Below are 26,405 nucleotides of genomic sequence, written 5' to 3' on the forward strand. Positions count from 1 at the left end.
AGAACTAACACCATTAAGTAATTTAGGAGAGACTGCCTGTTGCCTATTTGTCTAATTATTATTGTTTGTGCTACGGCTACGGAACGGAGAATTAAAGTCTTATCTAGTTATTCTGCTTTACATAGGCCTAGTTCAGTTCATTTATGTTCTTTAAAGGTAAGTAGGCCTAAAAAGATATTCAACTTTTTTGACGCTTACGATACATTTCATGGTTAGGGTATGTTTACGCGTTTCAATATGGTATTGTTTCAAACTCAAGCAATTAGGTCTACATATTTCTTCTGATTGTTTCTGACACCAACGTAATTGCGTACAATTTTCGTGGGAAAGTGTTTTATAGGCCTACTTTTAACTCAGAGTTTGTCTAGAAAGCCTTAGAGGCCTAGGCCTTGGCCTTAAGTTAGGTATAGAGCATGGAACCGTTTAAATTAATGGTTGAAAGGGGTACACTTCTATATCTGTTGGCACAAACAACCGAATGAGTAATATTGCTTATTTGATTGTTTAATTCGATATAGCCTATCGTTTGGTTAGTTAGGAAAGGTTAACCTAACCTAACCAACCAAGCGATAGGCCTATATCGAATAATTGATACATCGATCGATATTTCATCTGGTTGTTTAAGTTCCAACAGATTTGGAAGTGTACCCATTTAAAGTTATGTTAGGGTGAATCTGATTTTATATTTTGCGCTTTTGATTTTGGCTTCCAATCTTGATTATATTATTGAATGTGAAGCATTGGCGTAGCCAGGATTTTGTTTGGGGGGGGGGGGGGGGAAACCAGGAGATTCAAGAGATTTAGGCTATTAATTGTACTTAGGTACCGGTACCATTAAGTAATAAAATAGAAGAGGTAGGCGTAATTATTTTGTATTCCTAAAGTAGGTCAAGTATAATATAAAAATTTTACTTATATAAAATTAATTATATAAGTATATATAAGTATAATATACAGTGTAGAAGCTATATACCTTAGCCTAGGCCTATATAACCAATAAAGTTTTCTTTATAGTTTTACCAACTATTTTTAGATTGGTTATACTACACCAATAAATTTCTTTATGTCCTTCCATAAAGTATTTTTCTAGACCGAGATGTTTTTCAAGTTAAGAAAAAAATAATGCAGCCATTAAAAATTCTAACTAGCTAAGTAATTTAGGTTTGTACCCTTTCTAAACACATACAAATAACTACCGTATCAAAGGCGTATTTTAGAAAAAAAATTATAATTGTAACTAGAGGTGTGCCAGCCCGAGATTTTCGATCAAGGCATAAATTACTCGAAGTAATATCGTGATTATCTCTCGCTGTTGTGGATACATCATCGCCATCTTCTGGAATTACAGCAAAATCCTAAATAAGTATCTCTTGAAAATTAACTTACCATGGCAAAAGCGGTAATTTTCTTTCGCCCGATTATTGCAAAAGTGTCTGATATAAGTTAGTTGTCGGAATCCTTTTTTTACGATCGATTCTTGATACCGATACCAAGGTCGTAGTATCCAAGTAGGCCTATATGGTACAGTATTGAGCATTGGTATCAAGAATCAACACATCCCTAATAAAAATATACCGGTAGGTATACTGTATAACTTTGGAAGCGGCCATCTCGGGCCTCCTCCCTGAATAGGTACGCCTTTTGTGAAGTAAGTAGTGGATAAAAATGAACATTTAATCTGTCACACATTTTAAATACCTACACCTCCTCGAAGTGTAAGTAATATCTTATTAATTTGCTTAATCTAGACAACTGATGCCTAATGATCTGATATCTGATCTAGATGATCTTTACCTGTTACTTATTGACAAACCATTTGCAAATTTTAAAACTGGAAAACTACACATCTCAAAGCTTTCATCAATCCCAAACCTTACATCTATTGGTTAATGTAACTCAGCAGACCTTACTGGTATAGTGGCTGTGCAGTATTCACCTAGGCCTAAGTTAGTTAGACTCATGTTACAAAAGATTACTAGAGTTATTATTACAGCTAAATGGAGCCTTGACACCTTTATTTAGCCTACAGTTATTGTTAAAAAGGGTATTACATTTTAACTAGCCTACTTTAGTCAAACTTACTTTTGCTCTATGTAAGCTAGGCCTAGGCCTAACTGTTACAAACTTGTAACAGTTCATCATTAACATTGTAGATGAGTTTATGATAATTTAAACGGTAAGATACATTGTTTAATGTTTACCAAAACATAATAGCCTTAACAAAATACGGTGATACAAATAATTGGCTTATGTGTCTGCTCTGTGTAATTCCAACAAACATAGAACATGCCATTCACTAATAATGTGTAAATGCTGCTGATGATGATAAACTGTAACAAGTTGGTACTGGAGGCCTTTAATAAACAACCAATGGGCTGACACCATACGTCCTCTGTAATTTGTTAATCAAATCAATAAAAAAAAGGTTTGGTTGTGTTGCTAGTCTAGTGGTTAGCGTCTCGGACTTTGGTGCAGGAGAGACGGGTTCAATCCCCGGCACATCCACTAAACATTTATCTCTCGTAACTCTCTCGTGAAATGCCACTGGCGTTGAAAGAGAAAAAAATCAACAAAGGTGTAAACATAAACATTGAGCAGATGCTCCATTATAAATGCTGTTTTGGTTTGCCGTTACAGCGTTGTTGCCTTTTACGTCTTGTAGCTGCCTTGAAGAGGCTTTGGTAAAACATTTATCACGTAGATCTCTATTTAATACTATAACTGCCTTCTGGTTAGGCCTGTCCATGACTTTAATAAATGAAATGAAATTCTATAAGAAATTAAAGAAATAGTTAATTCGTAATCATAACCAATTTGATTTTAGCGAATTTCCCCTATAGGGAATTGAATAAGCTATTACTGTAGTACTCATGGTAAGACCTGGACCCGGGACCGATTTACTTTTTTGTTTTGAGTTCCCTAAAGGTCTCGATCCTGTGACGGCGGGAAAAATAGTGAAATTCCCTAAATTTTAACACAAAATTGGATTTAACGTAAAATGTTCTCCATAAGAAATGCATTAGAAGCCATGCATTAGATGCATTAGAGGCCGCCAACCTCTTTAAAAAAAAAAAAAAAATTACTGCTGATTTTTGTTTACTTCAATACAGCTGATCGTGATTAATCTTCAAACCAGTAAGCAATATTACATTTGGATTACTCATTTGCCAGTCAATTCTGCAATGTACTGTAGCCTGTACGATATAAAACCAGGAATAACTTTAGGCCTACCTATAATAATAAATACTTTTTAGTTACGTCTTAAAATGTTGACATTAATTATTTTACTGTACAATTGGGATTATTTACTGTACTCAAATCAAATGAATTAAACTTAGAATGGCTGAAAAAAATTATAAAGTTTTTATCTTCTAACTTAACGGTTATTGTTGTGTTGAAGGAATGTTCAACATGAAATAACTACATTGACTAAATAATAATCGATTCAAGATTGTTGAAAACTTCTGCTTTGTTTTGATTTCAAAACATTTGTTAACGATTTATTCTACACTTTTTTGTATACTTACTAACATTTTTAATTTGAGGTTTATTGTAGTGTTTACAAAAGGAGCATACACTTAGAAATAATAACTGGGTCGGGATGCTAATTTAGCGGTTTTAACTAAGAACTAAGCTATCTCATCACACCTTTATTTGCCTTTTCATATATGAAGAAGACAATTTCCAATACTTTTATCAGGAAAGCCTTTTTATTATCAAAAGACCAAAGCTACATTAGTAAACTAATATTTATTCACAAACAAGTTTGCTGCCTTAGCAGAGTTAAACCTTTGGAGTAATTTAAATTATTTATTAAAAATTACATCAACAAAAGCAAACAAAGACAAATAACAAACTATTTTTTACACAAAAGATATGTTACTGGGATTTATATCTGATATATGTATTAGATTTATTATTTAAGTTTGTTTATACTGTATTACAATAGTTTTTTTTACATTTGAGCTTTTCAGGGACTTATGTCCCTTCAAGCCACTATATTTATATATGTGTCCTTTAGCGCGATAACTCGAGTAAAAACCATCCGATTTTGATGAAATTTGTTACAAACGTGTAAACCTACGTTAATTCGAACGAGTTCGCCAGCCAGCATGATCGGACTGTGGGAACAGTGGTCTATAGGGCGTTTTTTGGGGTAAAAATTGGGTTTTCTCATTTTTTACCCTAAAAACTTATAATTTATTAATTTCTTTCCAAACAATTTTGTAGCGCTTATTAAAATAGATAATTTAATATATTGAAGCGTTATTATGCTCCTAATGGTTATGAAGAAAATTCCAAAAAACTGTAAATTTAAAATTCCCATGTTATTCTTAAGGAGAATAAATAAACTGTTGTTGTTTGCTTGTTTATGAACATATTTTGATCAAATTTGGAAAATGCATTCATTTCATACAGTACTAAACTATTAACATTTTACAAAAAAAAACCTTTTTACCCTCCCTATTGCAGCAAACCTAAGTACTCATTAACTAATGCTATTTAAATAGGGAATAAATGTGATATTTTTAAGTAGACATTTTAGTGTAAATCCAATCAGGCAAATGGAAATTCGCTTAGTCTGCAGGTTTGCTGCGGTGGGGGTATTAAACAAATTATATAGGAAAACCGTTAATTTTCCATTGATTGTTATATTTTTTTCCAGGTCTGGTTTTGAAAAATGGATGATTCTGAGTGTGGTTCAATAGTTGAATTGGCTAAAAGTAACTCAGATAGCGGGATTGACGGTTTCCTCTCCGATGGTAGCACTTCATCAAGCAAGTCTGATCGCCTTACTGAGACTTGTAATTTAGATAAGAATTCTCATGGCAAACAGTGTACTTCATCAATTAAGTCTGACCGCCTTGCTCAGACTTGCATTTTTGAGAAGAATTCTCATGGCAAACAGTCAAAACAGTTGTCTAAGCCCCACCATTGCTCCCTGAGTCATTACAGCATATCTGGAAGATGTATCGAAACACTTAGCCCAAAAACCTTTCGCTACCTTTCAAGTTGTGTGAGAGTACTCGATTTAAGTAATAACAAAATCAAAACCTTACCAGAAACCGTAAGCGAACTACAAAATCTCCAAGAGATAAATTTGTCTTGCAATCAATTGGTCAATTTGCCCGATTCATTTGCAAAACTTCAAAAGTTGCAAACCCTGAATCTGTCTGAAAACATAATTTGTGAGCCTCCTCGATGTTTAGAGTTTGGTCTTGAACGATTAACCCACTTAGACTTGTCAAAAAATGGCATAACTAAGTTTCCTAAATCACCCAAATGTTCTCCACTACTTCAGTGTTTGAACTTGAGCCATAACGACATAAACTTATTGCCTTTGTGGCTACTTAGCGAAGAGTGCCGTGCCATAGAGGAGTTGGATGTCTCTTTCAATTTCTGCTTCGACGATCCCGCTTTGGAAAGAAGATTACCACTGTTAAAACACCATCGCACGTCTGCACTCAAGAGTCTGAAGAAACTTTTGATAAACAACACTGGAAGCAAACCAGTCCATTTGTTTGCTCTAAATAGTTTTGAATCTTTACAACACGTGCATCTAGGAAATCTCCCAGGCTCCAAGGAGTCAGAAAACTACATTACAGACTTGGATTTGAAATTGTTTTACGATCCCAATAACATCCTAGAACTTCATCTGCCGACAGTAGGACTAGCCTTATTACCTGAGAACATTGACAGATTCAAGAACCTACAAGTGTTGGATGCTTCATACAACAAGCTGGATTGGCTTCCAGACAAAATAGTAACATTGAAGTTCCTTAGAGAGTTAATACTTTCAGACTGCAGCCTATCACACCTTCCATCTAACTTCAACGAACTGAAAAGTTTGGAGAAGCTAGTTCTTGACCGTAACCAGGTGAGGTGTATTTTTTTAGATTTTTTATCTTGTTTTACGTTAATTTAAACTGCCTATCAGTTGGCCTAAGCTGAATTCTTTTCACATTGTACAATTTTGCATGTCTGTTCTTGTAAGTATAAAATTTAAGATAATTGAATATTAAATGTTAAGTTTTCAGGAGTGATTTGGTTGCTTTTTGACTGCTGTACTTTGGAAATAGCCCAGATCATAGTTTAGCTTCGAGTAAAGTTGTGTTTTACTTATATTTTTCAGCTCACAGATGTTGAGAAGTGTCTTGATGAGTTGCCTAGGCTGGCGTATGTAGATTTGTATGACAACCTTCTGGAGAGTCTTCCTATCTCGCCTGATTGTTTGCCAAACATTCAAATGGTGGACTTTGCTTTCAATTTTGTTAACCTAGAAGAAGCATTGGATAAAGTAAGTACATGCTAGTACTGTATAAGACAATGAGGCTAATAGCCTTGTGCCAAAATGTTTGTACAATACTACTGATTTAGTTTTTCCAGCATTTGAATAAAGTTACAAGATTATTTAATAATGAAAATACCTTTGTTTAGTAACCATTACAGTAGAACCCCTAATTTCCGACCTTGGCATAACCGACTCCTCAGAATATCCGACCTAGTGTTTCACTGTCTACTTGCCGCATGTCCACTTGGGGTTGCCATAGAACTCTTGTGAAAAAAATTTAAACATTTTTTCTGGTTTTCCCAGCAGCAACATCTGGGGTTTCCTATTGATTCATGGTCACCAAGTACACTTTTTACAAGGGGTCAGGGAGTCTCTGTTATTTTTAGGTCAGATTGGGAAAAAAGTCGTAACAAGAGATCTATTTTGGCCGAATATGATTATCGGGCAAAGCTTGCATTGAGTCAATCTCAGCCAAGCGTTTATTTCAGCAATCGTGGGTAGTGTTTGCAAAGATGCTTGATTGAAAATTAAAGTTTTTGTCGCTATAGTGGGTGATCTTCACGGTCGTGCCGCAATTGTGGAAGGCGACAATGTCGCTGTTACCGCAAAAGATATTTATGATTTTAATTAGACCGCAAAATATTCTCTCGATTTTGCCATGACTGCAGGCAATGTTCACGATTTTGCTGTCATCGTGAAAAGTGTTCTTGATTTTACCGTGACCATGAGGTATGTTCTCGATTTAAACGAGACCGCAAGAAATGATCTTGATTTTGCCGTCACCATGGAAGGGATTCACAAATTTATTGTGATGCTGGACCCTATGTTCACAATGTCGCGTGACTACAGAAGTTTTTTTTCGTATTTGCTGTGACTGCAAAAGACATCTAAATTTAGAGGCAAGCATACTCGAAGCTGCAATTAAAAAAAATAATAATAGCCTCAAACAAATACAATGTACAATGTAGCAAGTTTTAGAGAATGATTATTTGTAGAAATTAATAGTATATCTAATTTATTAAACAGCTTAAAGTTTTATATGTCATAAATCTTGAAAAAAATAAATGGCTCTCATTTTCAGGATGTTAATGGAGAGAATCTTTTTAACATTTACTGTCATCAACAAGAGAGATTAAGGTCATCATCTGCTTCCAAACAGAAGAGATACAGTGAAAGGAAAATCCAAAACATTGCGGCCAGTTTTGAGAGTTTAGGTGAGTGAGTTGTGGTATTAGATACATTAGTTAACTTTGCCCAGTTCTTTTTCTTCTCAGAAACCATTTTAGTTGAAAGTCCAACATATTGTGCAGGTGACTGCACTTCTTACTACAAGCTAATCAGCTTTGCATGCAATTTATTGATAGTTCAGCAATAGTGCCGGCACAAAATTGTACAAAAACAAATTTAGCTAATATTTATGCTACAGAATTGTTATTCAAAATTTCAAGTTGATAAAAAATGTGTTGAAATATCACAGCTATATTCCATGAGTCTGTAATCTTTTAATATTATGCTTTGTATTAAAAGTATTAGGTTTCATTCATAGATCTTGCAGCTTTTAAACAAATTTAAATTCAGTAAAAGTATTATTTTGTTCATTAGTGTGCTGACGATTAGAATATGCATCAGTGGTATGGTATCCTCATCAGCTCTATCTTGTAGATGTGATTGAGGCAATTAAAAAAAGATTTTTAAGATTTATGTACGGTATTTTAAAACATTTGGTCACTATACATTTAACATTCCATACCACCAGCTCTTGACCATGTTTGATATGACTAGTCTCAGTGACAGAAGGAAGTTGGCCGCCTTATCTTATCTCCATAAACTGGTGAGGGTAGTTCTGGACGATTGTGACTTGCTGGGACAACTAAATTTTCATGTTCCACGACACAACTCACGCAGCACTCTTGTATTTACCTCGTTACTCTCGTACCAATCTTGGATTCAATTCCCCACCAAATCTAATGTCTCACACTTTTAACGCCTATCAGTTTGATATATTTAACTTGTCACAAAAAATGTGAAATGTCTGTTTTTCATATTCATTCTGTCATTCTTATTTATATTTTATGTTCTTATATTTATATTTTGAGAAAAACTGTTGAGTATGACTGCCACCATAGAAGACGGACATTTTTCCCTTGTTGTATTTATTTCTATATTGTAACACTCTGTTAACATTCTTTCTGCATGATTAATGCAACAAAGTAATTGGCATGTGCTGTTTTGTAGCATTGGAAAATAAAGTAAAATAAATATTTTTACAATTGTTTTAACTATTTTTAGAAAAGGTTTAAATACCTGCTATTAAGCAATCCAATTTTGTTGTTAGAACAACTAGTTTCGGTGTCTGTGTGACACCATCATCAAGCTGCACAAGGACAGTTTTCTTTCTTCATACGAAGAGCGTCATATTTACACGAAAATAAATAAACATCTAAAAACGACACAAACACGAATACGAGACATTTATGGTAACTGATCAGTTAAGAAAACAGACGACGCTAACCCGGTGGAGTTTGAGTCCAGACTAGTTTGGGGGCAGTCTGGACTCAAACTCCACCGGGTTAGCGTCGTCTGTTTTCTTAACTGATCAGTTACCATAAATGTCTCGTATTCGTGTTTGTGTCGTTTTTAGATGTTTATTTATTTTCGTGTAAATATGACGCTCTTCGTATGAAGAAAGAAAACTGTCCTTGTGCAGCCTGATGATGGTGTCACACAGACACCGAAACTAGTTGTTCTAACAACAAAATTGGATTGCTTAATAGCAGGTATTTAAACCTTTTCTAATATTATTTGGCAATCCGGAGGCTAACAACTACAATGTAACTATTTTTGAGCTGTTCAACCTTTCTGCTTGCATATAAATTTCTGGGGACAGTTTTTGTTGTAAGGTTGAGACTGCAATGATAACTTCAGTTAAAAATTAGAAGCAGATGGTCATTTAGGACCAATTGACAATATTAAACTAGGCCTATGTGTTTTTGCACAAATTTTACCTAGGAAGAATTTATGAATGGGGCTCAGGATTTCCTAAACTTATACAAGCTCTAGCATTAAATAGCTATTCCATTATTTTTTTATTGACTTCTTAAGTATTGTTCACATAGTTTTACATGTTTGTATCATTTATATGTTTTAGAGTCTGAATTTCGTCATTATACGAGTGAATCGGAGAGTGATGCTGGCATCCCAGATGAAATCTTCTTAGGGGAACCTTGCAACAACGGGTATGTGTAAGATGTGTACAACCATAGATATATTTGAATATTTTAATTTTAAATGGGTAAATTTCTTTACCGATTCTCAACACCACTAATTCCTAAAACCTCTTGAGACATTATTGCCATCCAGTTAATAAAACATGTTAATAAAACCAGTTCAGTTCCAATCATAGCTATACTACTGTAATGGCTACTCACTCAGATTATTATTTTAGATTTTAACGTACTCTGTGTAAAACATTAAAACTATTTTAATGACAAGGCTTTAGTGTGTGCATTACAGTTGACATTTGATTTTTAGGTAAATTTTCTAGCCCGGGATTGTTTTTCACATTACTTAAGGCTAGACCTAGGAGTTGCAGCAATCTCACTTAAATAAAATCCATTGGAGATTTAGTGGGATCTAAACCCGGGACCGAAGTCCCGCGCTCTAACGACTAGATCAACTTGCTCTCCCCTAAAAGAATAAGAATAAGAATCTTTATTACCCTTCAAACATTTTACAGTGCAATAGGGTTCGTCATTTGCTACATAATATTAAAATGTAATTAAATATTTCACACAAAATAGTAACAAAGATAATTTTATCAAATTATAATTAACTAGGTACATTGAAATTGCTGGGTTACAAAAAAATATCTTATTACTGAGCACCATAGAAAAATACAGTTTTTGTGAGAATAATGGAAATACTGTTCAAATGTAGAGTCAAGAGAGCTATTAGAAATACAATCTTTACAACCAGGCATATTTTTAGCATGCGCAACGTCAACCAATTGTCTACAAACTCTGTGGAACATGTCTAGAATGTGAAATTGTACAACAGCGAAGTTTAAAAAAAATTGTTGAAGCTTCATAATACAGTTTTATAACATTTCATTGTCTTTTTCAGGATGAATGTAGATGAAAATTGGGATTTGGACAGCTGTGATGAATCAGATTACTTTGATTGCGCAAGTAAGTTTCAAGTGTTTTTATTAGTAAAAACAATGAATATAATTTGCCCTACATTGAATACTAAATTGTTAAAACATTCTTTAACTTTGATCGTTAGGAGTTGGAACTCTGAATCACAAGTTGTCTCTTTTTAAACCTATAACCTTATTTATTTAAACCTAATATTTTTTTCTAAAACAATAATATTTATTTGAACACTGCAACTTGAAGTATGAATTGTGAATAAATGTATACTAGCGAATTTCCTATAAAGAGAAAAAACTATTACCGCAGGTCTTATGTTAAGATCTAGACATGGGGCCGATTTACTTTTTTGTTTTGATGTTCCTAGAGGCCAAAAAAGCCATCCGTTTGAATTCACAATAGGCCTATATATGCGTCCGGTTAGTACGAAAACTCAAAGAAAAACAATCATATTTTATGAAATTTGGTACAAATGTAAATGTGTAAACCTAGGTTTATTTCAACGAGTTTGCGAACCAGCATGATTGGACCATGGGAACAAGGTTTTTTTAATAAGGGTTTTCTCATTTTTTAATCAAAATATATAATTTCCTGATTTCTCACCAAACCATTTTGTAGAGCTTAACAAACAAATAATTTAGTGTATTAAAGTGTTTTTACAGTTATTTTTTACAAAAAATAAATAAATAAGATTAAAAATTCCAACGTTAACCTTATAGAGAATAAGTAAAATTGTTGTAGTTTGCTTGTTTATCTATATATTGTCATCAAATTTTGTAGATTAGATTTATTTATTTCATACTTAGCTATTGTCATTTTACTAAAACATAATACTTTATTACCCTCCCTGTAGCAGCAAACATAGGTACTCATTAAACATAAAATTTTTCAAATAGGGAATTTTATCTTTTTAAGGAAATATTTAAGTGAAAATCAAATCAGGCAAATAGAAATTCGCTTAGTCAGCAGCTTTGCCGTGGCAGGGGGTATTGTTGAAAATTGAACAGCCATATTCAATTAAGATGAAAATCTACTTACGCATGCCAGAAGGTGTCAAATGTAGTCGTCTTTATGATGTACTTGTTTTGAGCTTGTTACAGTCCATCTTTAGCAGCATTCATATATTTACAATAAACCACATCGAGCGATGTTTGTTGAGCATTTCCAAACACTTTCATACACACAGAAATAAACATCACGCATATCGTTTTGCCGGTATTTTCAAATTTTTTTGTACACATGGAGAGTTTTTCACACCAAAACCGGATGACATTCTTTGGCCTGAGGAAGACAGAATTGAAAAATATTGAAATTTTTAATTTTTTTACTTCACAATATAGTTTAGAGTGCAAGTTAAATAACTTTGATGGTGACTATTTTTGGTAGGTGTGCCCAGGTACAGCCTGCCCCTAGGGTACATCTTTGGGTGGACTCCCCCAGTCAAGCCGAAGGATTGCCAGGTACCCATTAATCAGCAGGCGTCTGGCTTCCTGTTCATTCCTGGACAGCTGCATCAGAGGACCACGGTGAGGAAGCGTCGTCGGGAGGACCTCCCAGTGGTCGATGGCCAGTTTGATGATGCTTGTGTAAGTATCTAGATTTGTGTTGATGTGTGCTCAGTGAAGTGAGCTTAAGTTTAAAATATGGTAGCGCTGAAAATAATAAAAGTGCGGAAAATTGAAATTGAGCGATTAAAAGTAAAAAAAAAAATGTTGGAACCCGCTATTTTGTTTGTTACAACCAGTATTGTATTGTTTTGTTGTGGGGAGCAAGCTGACGTAGTGGTTAGAGCGCGGGACATCAGTCCCTGAGGTCCCAGGTTTGATCCCCGCCACCAATGGATTTTATCTAAGTGATAATGCCGCAACCTCTAGGTCTAGCCTGAAGTAATGTGAAAAACAATCCCAGGCTTGTACCTAGCGTCCTAGGACAACAACAACAAAATATTGTATTGTAATAACCATTTTTTTTTTATAAATACATGAAACAAATATTTCTTCGTAATTAAAAAATAGAAATGGACAATTTTTCTCTCTCAAGAAACATAAATTAAACTCCCACTCAATCAAACTCCGGGGGACCAATAACCAATGATGGATTTACCCATCCCTCCAAGAATACAACCTGACTTGGTGTTCTAGTCTAGAAAGTGTCTTGCTCCAAGGAGAAGTGAGGGAATCACTGTTGGAAGCTGTTAAGTAAAGTGCTTCCTAGCACTGTGGTATCTTTATGTGTGTATCCAAGAATGACCTCTGTATTTTGAACTAATAACCCCAAGTCATTTACAGCTTTACATCATACTGTATAGAATACTGACATTTTGATGTTTGCAAATTATTTTTCCTACAGTCACCCGACAAAGTTGGCTTCCTTGTACTGTTTATAGTACAGAAAGCTGCTAATTGCTGCATATTTATACTTTGCCGTACGGTTTATACTTTGCCGTACGGTTTATACTTTGCCGCACATCAGGATTCCAACGAAACAACACAAAAAAGCGTGGTTCTATTATGCACGTAATCCGTGTACGCTTGTAAATAGGTTGGCAACACTTAAAGATAATAATACTATGAGCAGCTGATTGACTATTATAATTACGATTTAACCTGTCATTTCGTGTTTATAGTTTCGGTGTTTCTGAACTTTCTGGACTTTTCTTTTAAACGTTTTTAAAACATTCCTACGATCTTAATAAACAAGAAAATACCTTTAAAGCATTTTTTTAGGCGCGGAAACCACTTCAAATTTCAAAAACATACGGAACTATATTCTCAAACGCGGAGCACATTTCTTCGAGGAAATATAGCGGAGTGATACGGACCGCGGGTACTACTTTCTCTAGTAGGGCACCATTTGTGTTGCCAGCTGAACCTAAAAACGTGTTGTATAGTGTTTGAAAGACTAATTATTTATATGCTTTATAGTGACTGTAGGAAAAATATAATGTGTAACACGAGTGAAAAAGGCCTTTGCTGCACTCGAGATCATTCCGCACTCGCCTGCGTCTCGTGCGTAAACATTGCTCTCGTGTGCAGCAAAGTGCCACTTTCACCACTAGTTACACAAATAACTATTTCATTGCAAATGGATTCATCAATTTCATTGCACATTTTATCCATTTTACTGTAGCCTACTCCTAAGTACCAATATTTTTTTTCTTTCAAAATTCAGGATGATCAATAGATACTATAGATAAAGGGTATAATAGTAGAGTAAATATATTTTTAACTAAAAGTAAAACAAAAATTATGTCTCAAATGGAAGATTGTGGACTTTCTGGATTAACTTGATTTTTGTGTTTAATATGGGTTAAAGGGATCTTCCGGCCAAGGGGTCATAGACTGTTGTTTTTGTACAAATGTTACAAAAACTGACCCTTCATAGATCCTATTACCTTTTTAATGTTCCAAATGTTTACCTTATTTTCCTACTAGGTGGATACATATGCGGGTTTACAGAGCGGCAAAACATTGATTGGTAAGTATTTTTTGGTTATTGGGCTGCAGGTGCTTTTCCATGCTTTGCCATGTTTAAATGAAAATCACTCATTTAAACAATCCTGATTCCACTTCCTAATCACACAAAACTGTAATTAGAATCGTAATCTTCTGCATCTTAACAATACAATTTTACTGTTATGAGTTTTGCTGTTTACATTGTAAGTCACTAACAAATAGTAGCTAGAGAGGGTCGTAGCTGTAGAAATCATTATTGTAGAATTTTTAGTTTTTTATTAGGCCTACATGATTGCAGAATGTTGTTAGGTGGGCTGAATGATAACGAGCACTAGAAGTTTTCCCTCCTAGTGATGAAAACTACTTAAATTATTATTTGATAGTTTTTAAGACATGCTGTTGTCACCAATTATGCTATCTAGTTTTGCCTACATTTTACCAACTAATCAAACCAATGAGTTATTGGAAGCTGAAAATGCATCTCTGTACCAGAGAGCAAATCACTTGCTAGAACCAGACGTCTAACAAAAACACTCATTGGTGTGATTTATATGGCAGTGGATGTAGCATGAACAAGCGGTGGGAGTAACTATGGTATTTTATGGGTAAAATCACAAAAGCTTAATAACTTTTGAACCGTAATATTTTTACAGCAGTGGGGGTTGTAGGACAATAAAAGGGTAAAATTTTACCAAAATTGTTGGAGCCATTTAACCCTCCAGCTGCTAGTCGACTCGAGCGAGTCGATACGTAAGGTGTCGTTTAACCTACTTCACTCCGTTCCAGTGTACAAGAAACTGGATTGAGTTTGGGATCTCCGTAAACGTCAGATTTCAGGCTTTCTCCCGATACCTGTCTCTAATGCTTTAACCCAACTGGCTGCTTTGTAAAATGACTTGCAAAATTGACATTGTTGCGCCAGCTGTCTGCTGTGCTAACCTGCGTAGTTACCGAGTCTGTTTGTTTATGTCATCCAAAGTGGTTTCTAATGTATTAATTTAGTGTTTTTATGTAAATAATGGATAGTAGTGACAACTGTATGGGTTTTAGTGAGGATCTTAGTGATTCTGACAAAGATTTGTTTGGTGTTGGTAATGAAAACGTACGCATCCTAGGCCTAGGCCTATGCCTACTCTTGATCCTTGGGTGAGGGTTTCTGTCCATAAATGAGATATGATATAGTATTTTATTTTTTATTTTATGTTCATAAAAGTATATATTTTCTTGTTCCTTATTACATTAACTACAAAATGGCTACTTTTAATTTTAGTTCAGAGCAAAATAATTTTATTTTTATTATGTGCAAAGTTACAAAATGAAAACAAACTTTTATATTTTTTTGTTTGTATCTTTACAAATATTTTTATGGAAACATAACCATGCACTAATATGGTATGTTTTTATAGATAATTTTATACTGAACAAGAAAATATATAATATGTTATGATTTGTTTAATTTTTAACTTTATTACTAATTTTTTTTTATTGCCTGTAAAAAATGCTTAGCACCAAGGGCAAATACAACTAGCAGTTAGAGGGTTAAAAAAATTTGGTTTTACATTATTTTATGGGCTTTATGAAAAAATCACTTCAGCTGCAATAACTTTTGTACTGTAATCTTACAGCAATGGGAATAGTACCATTTTTATGAATGGAAAGGGCCAAAACGTACTATAGGCTATCTATATATAAAGCCAAAAGTACTCATGAACTTTTGAGAAAACTACAAGTCACACCCCCATAAACCATATACTTAAAATGTTCGTCATGACGAGAAACCTTGCTCAAAATTATCCATTATTTCATAAATTGCCCTATAAGGTCGTAATTGCTTTCCAAAGGGAACTTTCCATTTACCTAATCTATTCTATCTATCTATCTATATATTAATAGGCAAGCATGTTTCTTTAAAACCTTTTTTCTCAGCTCGTGTGCATCGCAGGGAAAATCTACGCATACTGTTGGAAAGATATTTTCCTGTAGATGTGCAGAATGCCTTTAAAAGTTAAAATAGGCTAACAAATAAGCACAAAAAATTAATTTGAAAACTTCAAAAAATTAACATGGACCATATGGGTTGCCATGATGGTGACGAAATAACAACAAAATGTAAACAGAAAATCAAAACAAATGGAAGAAATTCCAATCACATGTTTTATTTACAGCGTGGGGAGAAAATAGAGAAGTCTGTACATTAATTATTTTTGGTCGAGTTTCGACCACAGGGCGATCACTAGTACTTATTTAATACGCAAGCAAGATTTTTGTGACAATTACTCCTCCGAAACTACTGAACCGATTGACATGTTTTTGGTGTCATTGGAAAGAGCGTAACGTGAAGTTGTGCAGGAAACTTTCTTTTTAGGTAAATAATTAGAGAGTGAGGCCCTGGGGCCCTTTAAAGTTTTGTATTTCTCCATAAGATTAACATGGGAAACAAACATTGTTTGGAAACCCCAGCTGTTGTTAGAAATGGAATATTAATAATTGGTCTCCATGGAAGCACGAGAAAATTCACAATGTTTACATTTACTTTGACATTTAAATGTAAACAACCAGAACTGTCAAATGCCTATTTCACAATTTCAGACACAGCTGATAAAAAAAAAAAAAAAAAAACTATGTGGTAGGTTTATTTAATTTTAAACTTTATGGTAGATTATTATTTTATTATAAATCTATTTAAACGATTATGAAACAGATTTTTCCCGTTGCGAAGCAAAAATTAAAAGTGATAAGAAGAACATGTTAATTGTATGCAAACAGTTAATGTGTAAATTATCTATGTTGTATTAAAAATGTGTATAGTTTTGGATGTTGGTTTGCGTTTAATGATATAAACTTATTAATTATTGAATTTTTATTTGAAGGATTTGGCATATGAGTATGCCTATGATAAATAACACCATTTCAGAGTTCTGCCAGTTTTTGCCTAACTCTGTTCTGTAGAGTTTAAAGTAGCCTACACCTTATTGTCTACAAATTGGCTAAATAACTTTGTTACGGTACGTTATAAAAGCTGACAGCCTTTTTACGTTGACTTAAATTGTAAGCTTACCTTTTCCCGTCCATGTGCAGTTTGATAGTTAAAAATTTACCCTTTAAACTGGAATAGGACTGTTATGTAAATTGTGAGTATTTCCGTTAGTTAATAATCTTTTAGTCGACTCTTTCAAAATCATCCGATATTATGACTGTTATTAGTTTTTAAACAAGGCATTTGTTTATTAATAACTCCTGTACTTCTTTGCAATTGCTCGATTTCGAGCAACATGTACACTAGTGTTAAATATACCTCAGCTGTTATTATTTGTTTGTATTACCATTACTGTATTCTGTTTTGTTTATTTTGTCTTAACTTAACCAATCAATAGTTTTATTAATACTAATGTAGTAAAACGGGTTGGAGCCCGTGGGTAACAGCTAGTTATAATCAAAATCGTTCATGCCGTTTTTATGTAAATCCGAGTTTATTGTTATTTTTGTCTAAAATCACCGTTAGAAATCAAAATTTCAATAAAATGAAAAAAAAGGCCTGGAGATACCATGGATTAGTACCCAAATAACGAATTTCATCAAAATCGAACCCCCACACACATTACTTTGAAAACCTCTTTTGGGTTCAGGAGGACCAAAAATGGATATATCGGGACCGCGTCTCGTTGTCCCTCCGTCTCGTTGTCCCTCCGGCATAATTGTACCTCGAGGCCTAGGGACAACTAGTCGTAGGTACAACTAGACGTAGGTACAAGTAGACGGTGGCTCACCCGACTAGTTGTACCTGCAGATTTTTAGGAGGTACAACTAGACGTAGGTACAAGTAGACGTAGGTACAACTAGACGTGTATCCCACCGACAAGTAGTATCACCTAGCTTGTACGGATGCGACCAGTTGTCCCTACGACTAGTAGTCCCTACGACTAGTAGTCTCTACGACTAGTGGTCCCTCCGTCTAGTAGTCCCTTCGTCTAGTTGTGCCTACGCGTATTTTGCGTCCTTATAGTCTAGTTGTATCTATCCTTCAATTCGTTACCCTGTTTAATTGATTACTGCACGAGTACTTTTTAATAATACCCTTAATTAAATCAGGAACTGCAGTGTTCCGAGTCGATTGAGTATGATTGGCAAATATTTTTCAGCGCAATACGATGTTTTAGTAGTTTTACAGACGTTAATTGGAGGCTGAAAGCTACGCATTGCTGTCCAGGGTCGAAATGGCAGCTATAGTTGTGATTAAAATTTTCCAGCCCTAGTACCGAAAATCGCCTATTTAATTAAAGCATTTATATATATCATCTATATATATAAAAGGCAAAGCCCTCACTGACTGACTCACTCATCACTAATTCTCCCACTTCCCATTTACCTAGGAGGCTGAAATTTGGTACACTGATTCTTTAGGCATTAAATAGGAAAACTAAGTTGTTTTTATTCTGATCGGACTCTTGGGCTCCGCCCCATTGGCTCTGGAGTTTCCCATGTTAACCTTATGAGTACTCATATTTAAATGGAATTAATGAATCTTAACAGCTGTTTAAATTAAACAAGTTGGTTCTGTTCTATGATGTGCAATAGCATTACAGTTACGAGGATTACCAACAGGGTGCAGCACTATTTTTTTTTAATTTTTGACAGCTAATTTGCAACCAAAAGGTGAGTGAGCGTAGCGAACGAACTTCAACCTGGAGGCGAGTTAGCGTAGCGAACGAGCTCCAACCTAAAAGTGAGTGAGCGTAGCGAACGAACTTCAACCAGGACGTGATTGAGCCATGCGAACGAGCTTATCTTGAAAATTAAGAAGTTAAACGGGGCAAAGCCCGCGGGTACAGCTAGTTAAATATACAAGCAGTATATCCCTAATGAATTGCAATAGACCACTGCCCAGCAATTATGTATTACTATTTTTGCTGATTCCTTTAAATATTTTTTCACATAACCTTAAAGTATTTGCATTGATTAGTGTGCATATCTTATAGTTTACAATGGATTTCCCAGTGATCAATGAACAATGAAGTGTACCATGAAGTTGAGGTCCAGCGGTTGAAAACTCGACAAAAACTATGCAATGTAGGCCTACTACACATACTTCTCCATTTAACATACACTGTAAATAATAAATGTGATTGGAATATGTTCCATTTGTTTTGATTTTATTTTCATAATTAGTTGTTATTTCGTCACCAGCATAGCAACCCGTTAAACCCATGTTAGTTTTAAACATTTGTAATTCTTTTTTTATGTCTTTTTAGCCTATTTTAATTTATAAAGGCATTCTGTAGATCGACAGGAAAATACATTTCCACCGATATGCGGATATTTTCTCTGTGATGTTCACGAGCTGATAAAAAGGTTGTAAAGAAACATGCTTGCCTACATTATTGATATATTTTCTCAGTTTTGTATAGTTTGGTGAAAAACAGCAATCGTACCACGGACCGATTTCATCTTCGTCTCGAACTTAAAAATGATCCCGAGCTAAAAAAAAGTCATTTTCGGCCCTAGGTACGAAATATACTCTTAAACTATCGTAGGATCGGTGAATACTAAACTCTATCTTGGAATTGCATACACTCGCTCCTATCTTTAAGTTTACGTTGTTGCCATACAATAAATGTATAAATAAACACAAAAATTCACAAGTTTTGTTGTAAGTACCTATATCATGTATAAATAAAAACATACAATAGCATCATGTGTAAGTGTATTCTGTAAAACTTTAAACAAATATTAGTAAAATAGTTTTCAGGTAAACTATTGTTGAATGAATTAGTTTTAAGTTGTTAAATTAACCTCGACCCGTGCTATATGTTTAATGGAGTTTGTCCGGAAAAATACCATAGTAAAATTAAATCAAATAAATAAAATCAAAAGCAATTCATAACAAAAGAATAATAGATACAGAATGAACGTAATTTCTGAAAATCGACAGGGCCCACATATGCGAAGCCTGTGCGTGGGGGCCAAGTTGACTCAATAATTGACAATTTGTCATAGTCTTGTAACATAATTAACTACCACTACTATAATTATCAATACATTTTCAAAGGAGAAACAAACGTCCGATTATTTCTAGGCAGCCACAACAGATAACTTTAGAAAACTACGTTATAAGAATTAGAACAACTCAAAAATTAAATTGTTAACATGATTTGTTTAGCCTAACGAAGAAAATCACGTAATATCATTTACGTAATAACCATAAGAATAACATATACATTTTTAATTTGAACTTGTTGTAATATTCTCCGTGAGTAATACCGTACAAAAACACTTTATTATACTCAATTACTTGTTTTTGTAAACTCTGAATTTATTTATTTATGATAATTGTTTAAAGTTGTTGTTTACGCTAGTTAATGTTAGTTTTCTATAGAAAGGTAGAGTTTTTAAGTGGAAAAAACAATGATAGCAGATCTTGACAAGAAATGAGGAAAACCAAAGTGTAATATGGATAAGGACTGACCAAGGGACACAAGTACGTTGTTGTCAAGAACAGGGGATTCTCAATGAGCTGCAGACAAGCCAAATTTTCCTGGCTTTTGTAGCAAGTTGTTTATAATAAATTGTTGTAAGATTGTATGATTTTTAAAGAAATAAAATAAATCTCTTAAACCGGTGACAAGTTGAAGGGGAGATACAACTAGCCGCAGGTACAACTAGACGTAGGTACAAGTAGGCGTAGGTACAACTAGTCGTAGGTACAAGTAGTCGTAGGTACAAGTAGTCGTAGGTACAAGTAGTCGTAGGTACAAGTAGACGCAGACGTATGAGGTACAAGTAGACGGTGACGTTCCCGACTAGTTGTACCTGTAGATTTTTAAGAGGTACAACTAGACGTAGAGACAACTAGACGTAGAGACAACTAGACGTCCGCACCATCGTCAAGTTGTCTCTACAGCTTTAGACGGGGTACAACTAGACGCCTGTCACCAAAATGCAGCAGGTACAACTAGACGCCGGTACAAGTAGACATCGCCCCGATATATCCACTCAAAGCCCCAAACTCGAAAATGTGGACAAAAACAATGTTCTCTCCATATACTAAGTATAGGGGGAGAAAGTATGCAAAGAACGCCTTCTCAGGTAAGAACATTCTCTGTGTCTTGGACCACTTCCTTCAATAAAGGACACATGATGGTTTTTTCCACCGTCTTTGATTATTTCATTAACTCTTGTCGCTTTTACAGCCTTGCTGGAGAAGATGCACATGTTTGTCCGGAACCCTGCAGGGATGAGGACTAGGAGACGCTGCAGGACCCACGGTCAATACGATTTTTGTTGTTGCCCTGGAGTGTGGTTTCAGCTCAGCCCTCCGTTCAGCTTCATCATTCCATCCTCCTTGGACATGTGATTGTACTTTGTGTTTGTGTTATTGTTCTCACTGATAGTGTTTCTGTTCTGTTGGTAGTGTAGGTGTTGAGCTAGGTTAGGTTAGGATCGACTAGATTCTGAAGTATTCCCGTTCGGTAAGGTAGGATTTGTGTTCGTCTCTAAGACTTTAAAATCTATAATCTCGCGAATTAGAGAATATAAGCGATCAGGAAACCATTTTTAGATTGCTTTAATCGGTCAAGTGGTAAGCTGGTTTAGCCACAGAATTTCACATCGGCTATCCCTGCTGATCAGATAGCCAGTGGTATAGCCCAACATGAAAACGAAAACACTCAGTTGAAATTATTCTGAATTGAATGTGTGAATGACATGACAATCATTAACAATTCGGCAAAGCCATGTAGATTATTGTTCACTTCAGTGCCAATTTTATGTTTATTCGTTGTGTGTAAACTGTGTAAAGTAAAGGTCTATAGTGTTTGTCATTTTCAACGATTGTTTGGATTTTGATCTATGTTTTGTTCATGTCTTGAAGTCTTGTCTGAATTTCCTTTGTATGAAATTACCTATATAGTAGAGCCTAGTAGGCCTACAAAATTTAAAGAAAGAAAAGTGTATGTGTGTGTTATGTAATTTTCAGTGTTTAAGCTGAGGTAAGAATGATTTGATAAATTTGTTTGCACACTTTGATTTTGTTGTGCTATTTCTTTGCTAGATTTAAGAGTGCACATTTTTTATTTGAAGCTCAAGTCATTGGGCAGTTTGTATAAAAAATGTACAGTTTGCTAATGCTATGTAAATATGTCTACTACGGAAAAAATATTACATTTTGTATTGTGTTAAGTGTAAATCAAACTGTATGTATTTTTGCATATTGGAAAACATTTTATATTCACATTTTTATACATCAGATTTGAAAGATGTTTTAAAAGTACTATTTTTATAGATTTATGAACAGTTAAAACTTCTCTGTATCCTTAAATTTCGGTCCCTGTTCTCTCACATGTATCTAGATATAGATTGGACCTGTTCACTGTTTTAAGTGCTGGTTTTGGTTGTCACTAGATCTTTAATTAAGGTACACTTTATAATGTCATTAATCTATATCCTTCAACATTTAAAACTTTATTTAGATACTGTATTATTTTACGTCATACAAATCATGATATAAAAAATATGTAGTTTTTAACAACATTCAGGCTATTTAAAGTTTTTATGTTGAAATTTATTTGCATTGTCAGGCAGCCGTTTACAAGACACTAGTTTGTGTTAAACAGTGCTTGTTGAAGCTGAAACCTACATCCTATGACCTCTCTTTACTGAAGGAAAGCTTTCTGCTCAACTAAAAAAAATTAGTAAAGCAAGAAATAATTTGTCAAACAATATTTAGAAAAAGTATCCTGTTCAACTACTTACCTTTTCAAATTCAGCACGTCTATACGTTTACCGGTTTAAGTTATACAGCTGTTTGAATTTCACAGTTGTTTTAACGGGTGTATCATTAAGAGATAATACTCAAACTTTGCTAACTCTCAGTCTGACAGTATTTTAGTATAATTTCAACAATACCACAACAATCCAAATTTCTAGCTTGTATACTTGATTGCATGATTCCAATGAATCGGTATCCGTCCACCATCGGTTTTACTTCTATTTTTACTCAAGTTCCAGAATATACTAAGTAGTTTTACCATTACATCTTCAGCAAATCTAAAACGTTTTTATGCCCCATAAAACATTTACTTGTAGCAATTAATTTTTTCCCCAAATCCAATGAGAATATGAGTTAATTTTACGGGTTTGGCTTTTTAGAAGATGTTCAGTAGCCAAATTCAGAGAACCGATATTTTAGATTCAATAACCAATGAAAGTTCCCTTTTAATGCTATTGTTTAAACTGCATTTTCAAATTTGATTAGGTTTTTACTAGACGGAAGAATTTCTTGAATTTTAATTCTATTTGTTTTGAAAACACTGCTAGTCTAAGCCTAATTAGCACTGAATAAAAGTGAAAAATATTTTATTTGATGAATTTGCATTCTAAATATCAAAGGAAAGGTACATAGTAGCAACCACACTGACAGACTCTTGGTCCAATACCAACTTGAGAAACACACTGATGAAGAACTGAGAATTTGTATATAAGGGTGCTATATAAGGGGGTTTGTATATAAGGGTAATTTGTTCTAGGTGTACATTAGTCATGTATCACTAAGAGCAACTACTACTAAAACACATCATATATACTGATGATGAATAAGAACTGAGTTGTAAATAAGAGATGTATTTCTAAAATTGTTATGTATTACTATTTGTAAAAAAACCGTTATTTCTTTAATGTTGTTTGTTAGTGGTTATGTTGTTGATTGCTTATTTATTAAAATCATTTACTCGTTATTGTATGTCTTAAGTTAGTGTGTAAATTTGTAAGTTTAAGTTGTGAAACAAAGCTGTACAAACATGTGTAAAGTACAAAGAGACAGTTTACAAAAAATTAGAATGTTCCAAAATGTGGGTCATTGGTATATTTTTTAAAATTTTGTTTTATCGTGTATTAGCGTACATTTTTGTAGTGATCCAAAACTATTAAAATAAAACTTTTGTGTGTTTTTGTGAGGTTCAGCTCCAAGATATTATAGAATCGGTTAAATTTATTCTGGTAATCATAATTTTTACTCACAGAGCTAGAGATACAACTGCAGGTAGTACTGAATGAGAGAATCGAGAGACGACCACTTTATATACTACTTGGTTCATTACGCTGTAGTCATTATACCTAATACGTTGGAACTAGGGGCTGAATTTTAATCCGAACCACGGGGTTTGTGGAATTGTAAAATAGCCTTGAGCTGACCAATGCTTGTAGTTGGTAACATGTCAAAATTTTCAGCATCTAATTTTCTAGCAAAGTTGCTGTGCCAGTGCTAACTCCAGTTTTATTTCTAGCTCAGTGTTAACCTCATAATTAGGTCTGTGTGACTCATCTTAAACAGAGAATGAAGTTTGCATTGATTTACATTCCTGTAATGTTGATTTAGAGAATATGTGTTGTGTGGGTATATAATCAGGATAGAGTTTTGTTTTAAGTCCTTGATGTTTTTGGCAATCAAAAGCCATGTTTAAATATTTGAGCTAAAAAATGTGGCCTGCATTTTGCACACAGTTCTTAGTTTAGGTTATATTTATTCGGGTTTTCCATGACTATCTGTAGTTCTCTTTAAAACTGCTATGTTTTGTGTAAACTCATATAATCAAGTGAAAAAATGTTGGTTAGGATATAATTTATTATGCTGATTCCAAGAACTGTAATCAGATTCCTATATTCACTCTTATACAGCATTTGTAAAGGAAATATAACAATTAATTTCAACTTTATACTTATTTGAACAAAAAGGTACCAATCCTTCTTACAATCGCAACATATGTGAACCCTTTGTATAAACTTAACCTTTGCCTAATGCTCTCTACCGTGTATCCCTTTGTGTGCGATCCTTAATGGAGTTACCAAAATACATTACCATTAGTTTTTTTCAGTTTAACAATAAGTATTATGATTTTGTATTTAGTAAAGTCTTGATTATCTACTCTTTGGTCATCCAAACTTCCCTGTTTTTCCAATCTTCTGTGTTATCTGACCTTCCAAGTTGGGCTATTAATTAACAGCTGTGTCTAAGGAATGTCGGACATAGTCACTAACAAGACTACAAGATCGCGCCGCTCATCCTATATTCATCTCCATTCATACTTGGCTTAAAATACCTAATTTGTATGGTCGCCATTTCATAGAACGTATCCATGTTTTATCTGACTGTTATCCAGCCTTCCAAGTTATCCGACCCTCTCCTTGGGTGTTCGAGTACCTTGAAATCAAAAGGTTTTTTCGTGTGCACTGTATATTCTTGCAGGTAGGTCGAGACATAATCTTTTTCATTGTCTGTACTCAGAAGATGAGCACCCTCTGCACCTGACTGTACATTCTGATTGTTTTAGCGCGGTAAATACAGTTACCTTCTACCACCTATTACTCGTCACCTCCCCAAACTAATATAACTCTAAGCTACCCCTCTCATCTGAGTCGTGGTGTAATTTGAGTGAATGAGTATTGCTTTATCTTGCGTTTTTTTAGTTACAATAGTGGTGTCTTAAAAATCGGCCCTAGACGGTGTTAGGCCCAGTGCAAACATTTAATTTACCGTACTCAAGCTGACTTTACCGCATCCCTTTCTGTAAACAATGACTTTCTGATCCAAAAAAAGAGGTGAAACCAGCTGCTTATCGAGTAGCGTGGTGAAAGTGTGTTAACAATAGTTTTTTTTATCATTTTCTGTAATTTCCAATCTTTCTGTTTATCTCACCTTGTGATTTAGTTTGGATAATCGAGACTTTACTTAGCAGAAGTTTCCATTTAATAATAATTTGTAGTTTTATTTTTCTATCCAACTGATTTGTTAAAATGAAAATGGATTGTAATACAATCTGGCTTGGTCTTATGATTGGGTTTAAAAAATCACATATATTTTAATTAACAAAAAAATAATGGAATCCCTCCAGCAAGTTTTTATAGCAAGAAGGTGCATTTTTTTAGTTACTGTGCCTGAACTTAACAGTTTTTGCCAAGTTTTTCAACCTGTAGTTACCTACTTTAAAACTAGAACTAAGTGCTCTTATAGACGGTTAAGAGTTTTACAATTTGTATTCTCTGCAAATTAGACTAATGTTTTCAATTAGGTTAATAGTTTTGATACATTTTTTATAGTAAGAAATTTGACAGAGATTTAATTCAAAAAGATACTTTGGTTTTTAAGAAGAAAATTTTGTTTGATTATTAGCTTTACATTCATGGAAATGTATCCACTGAACTATATACAATATTCATTTAGTTTAATATTTTTTAAAAAGTTTGCTAAATAAAATATGAATGTTTTGGTTGATAGTGTAATTCAGTATAAGTGTTATTTGTCAAAAAGTTGAAAATTATTCATATTTTTAATTTTAAAGTACTTTTAAAACTTGAAAACTAGTAATTCCCCTTTAATTAAACATGCAATACTGCTCCGTTGGTAATACCATTGATTAATTAACATAAGTAGACTTCTTGTTCCATTATAAATTCTGAAACTCATTTTTCATGTCCAATTCATGTATTGCACACTAGTGTTGCCAACATTTTGTTTCT

General features: G+C 34.0%; 1 protein-coding gene across 1 annotated transcript; it reads left to right on the forward strand.

Moving 5' to 3' along the window:
* Positions 1–26,087, forward strand: LOC129001871 (leucine-rich repeat protein SHOC-2-like). Its single transcript, XM_054429326.1, has 9 exons — positions 1–156; positions 4,667–5,878; positions 6,134–6,298; positions 7,374–7,506; positions 9,441–9,528; positions 10,415–10,479; positions 11,830–12,029; positions 13,878–13,920; positions 21,086–26,087. Exons 2-9 carry the CDS (start codon positions 4,682–4,684, stop codon positions 21,247–21,249), a joined length of 2,055 nt encoding a protein of 684 aa, XP_054285301.1. The 5' UTR covers positions 1–156; positions 4,667–4,681; the 3' UTR covers positions 21,250–26,087.
* The last annotated feature ends 318 nt before the right edge of the window (positions 26,088–26,405 follow it).

Source organism: Macrosteles quadrilineatus, unplaced genomic scaffold, assembly GCF_028750875.1.
Source record: "Macrosteles quadrilineatus isolate MER2022 unplaced genomic scaffold, UCM_ALF_1.0 Scaffold_8__2_contigs__length_117827958, whole genome shotgun sequence".
NCBI classification, from domain to species: domain Eukaryota; kingdom Metazoa; phylum Arthropoda; class Insecta; order Hemiptera; family Cicadellidae; genus Macrosteles; species Macrosteles quadrilineatus.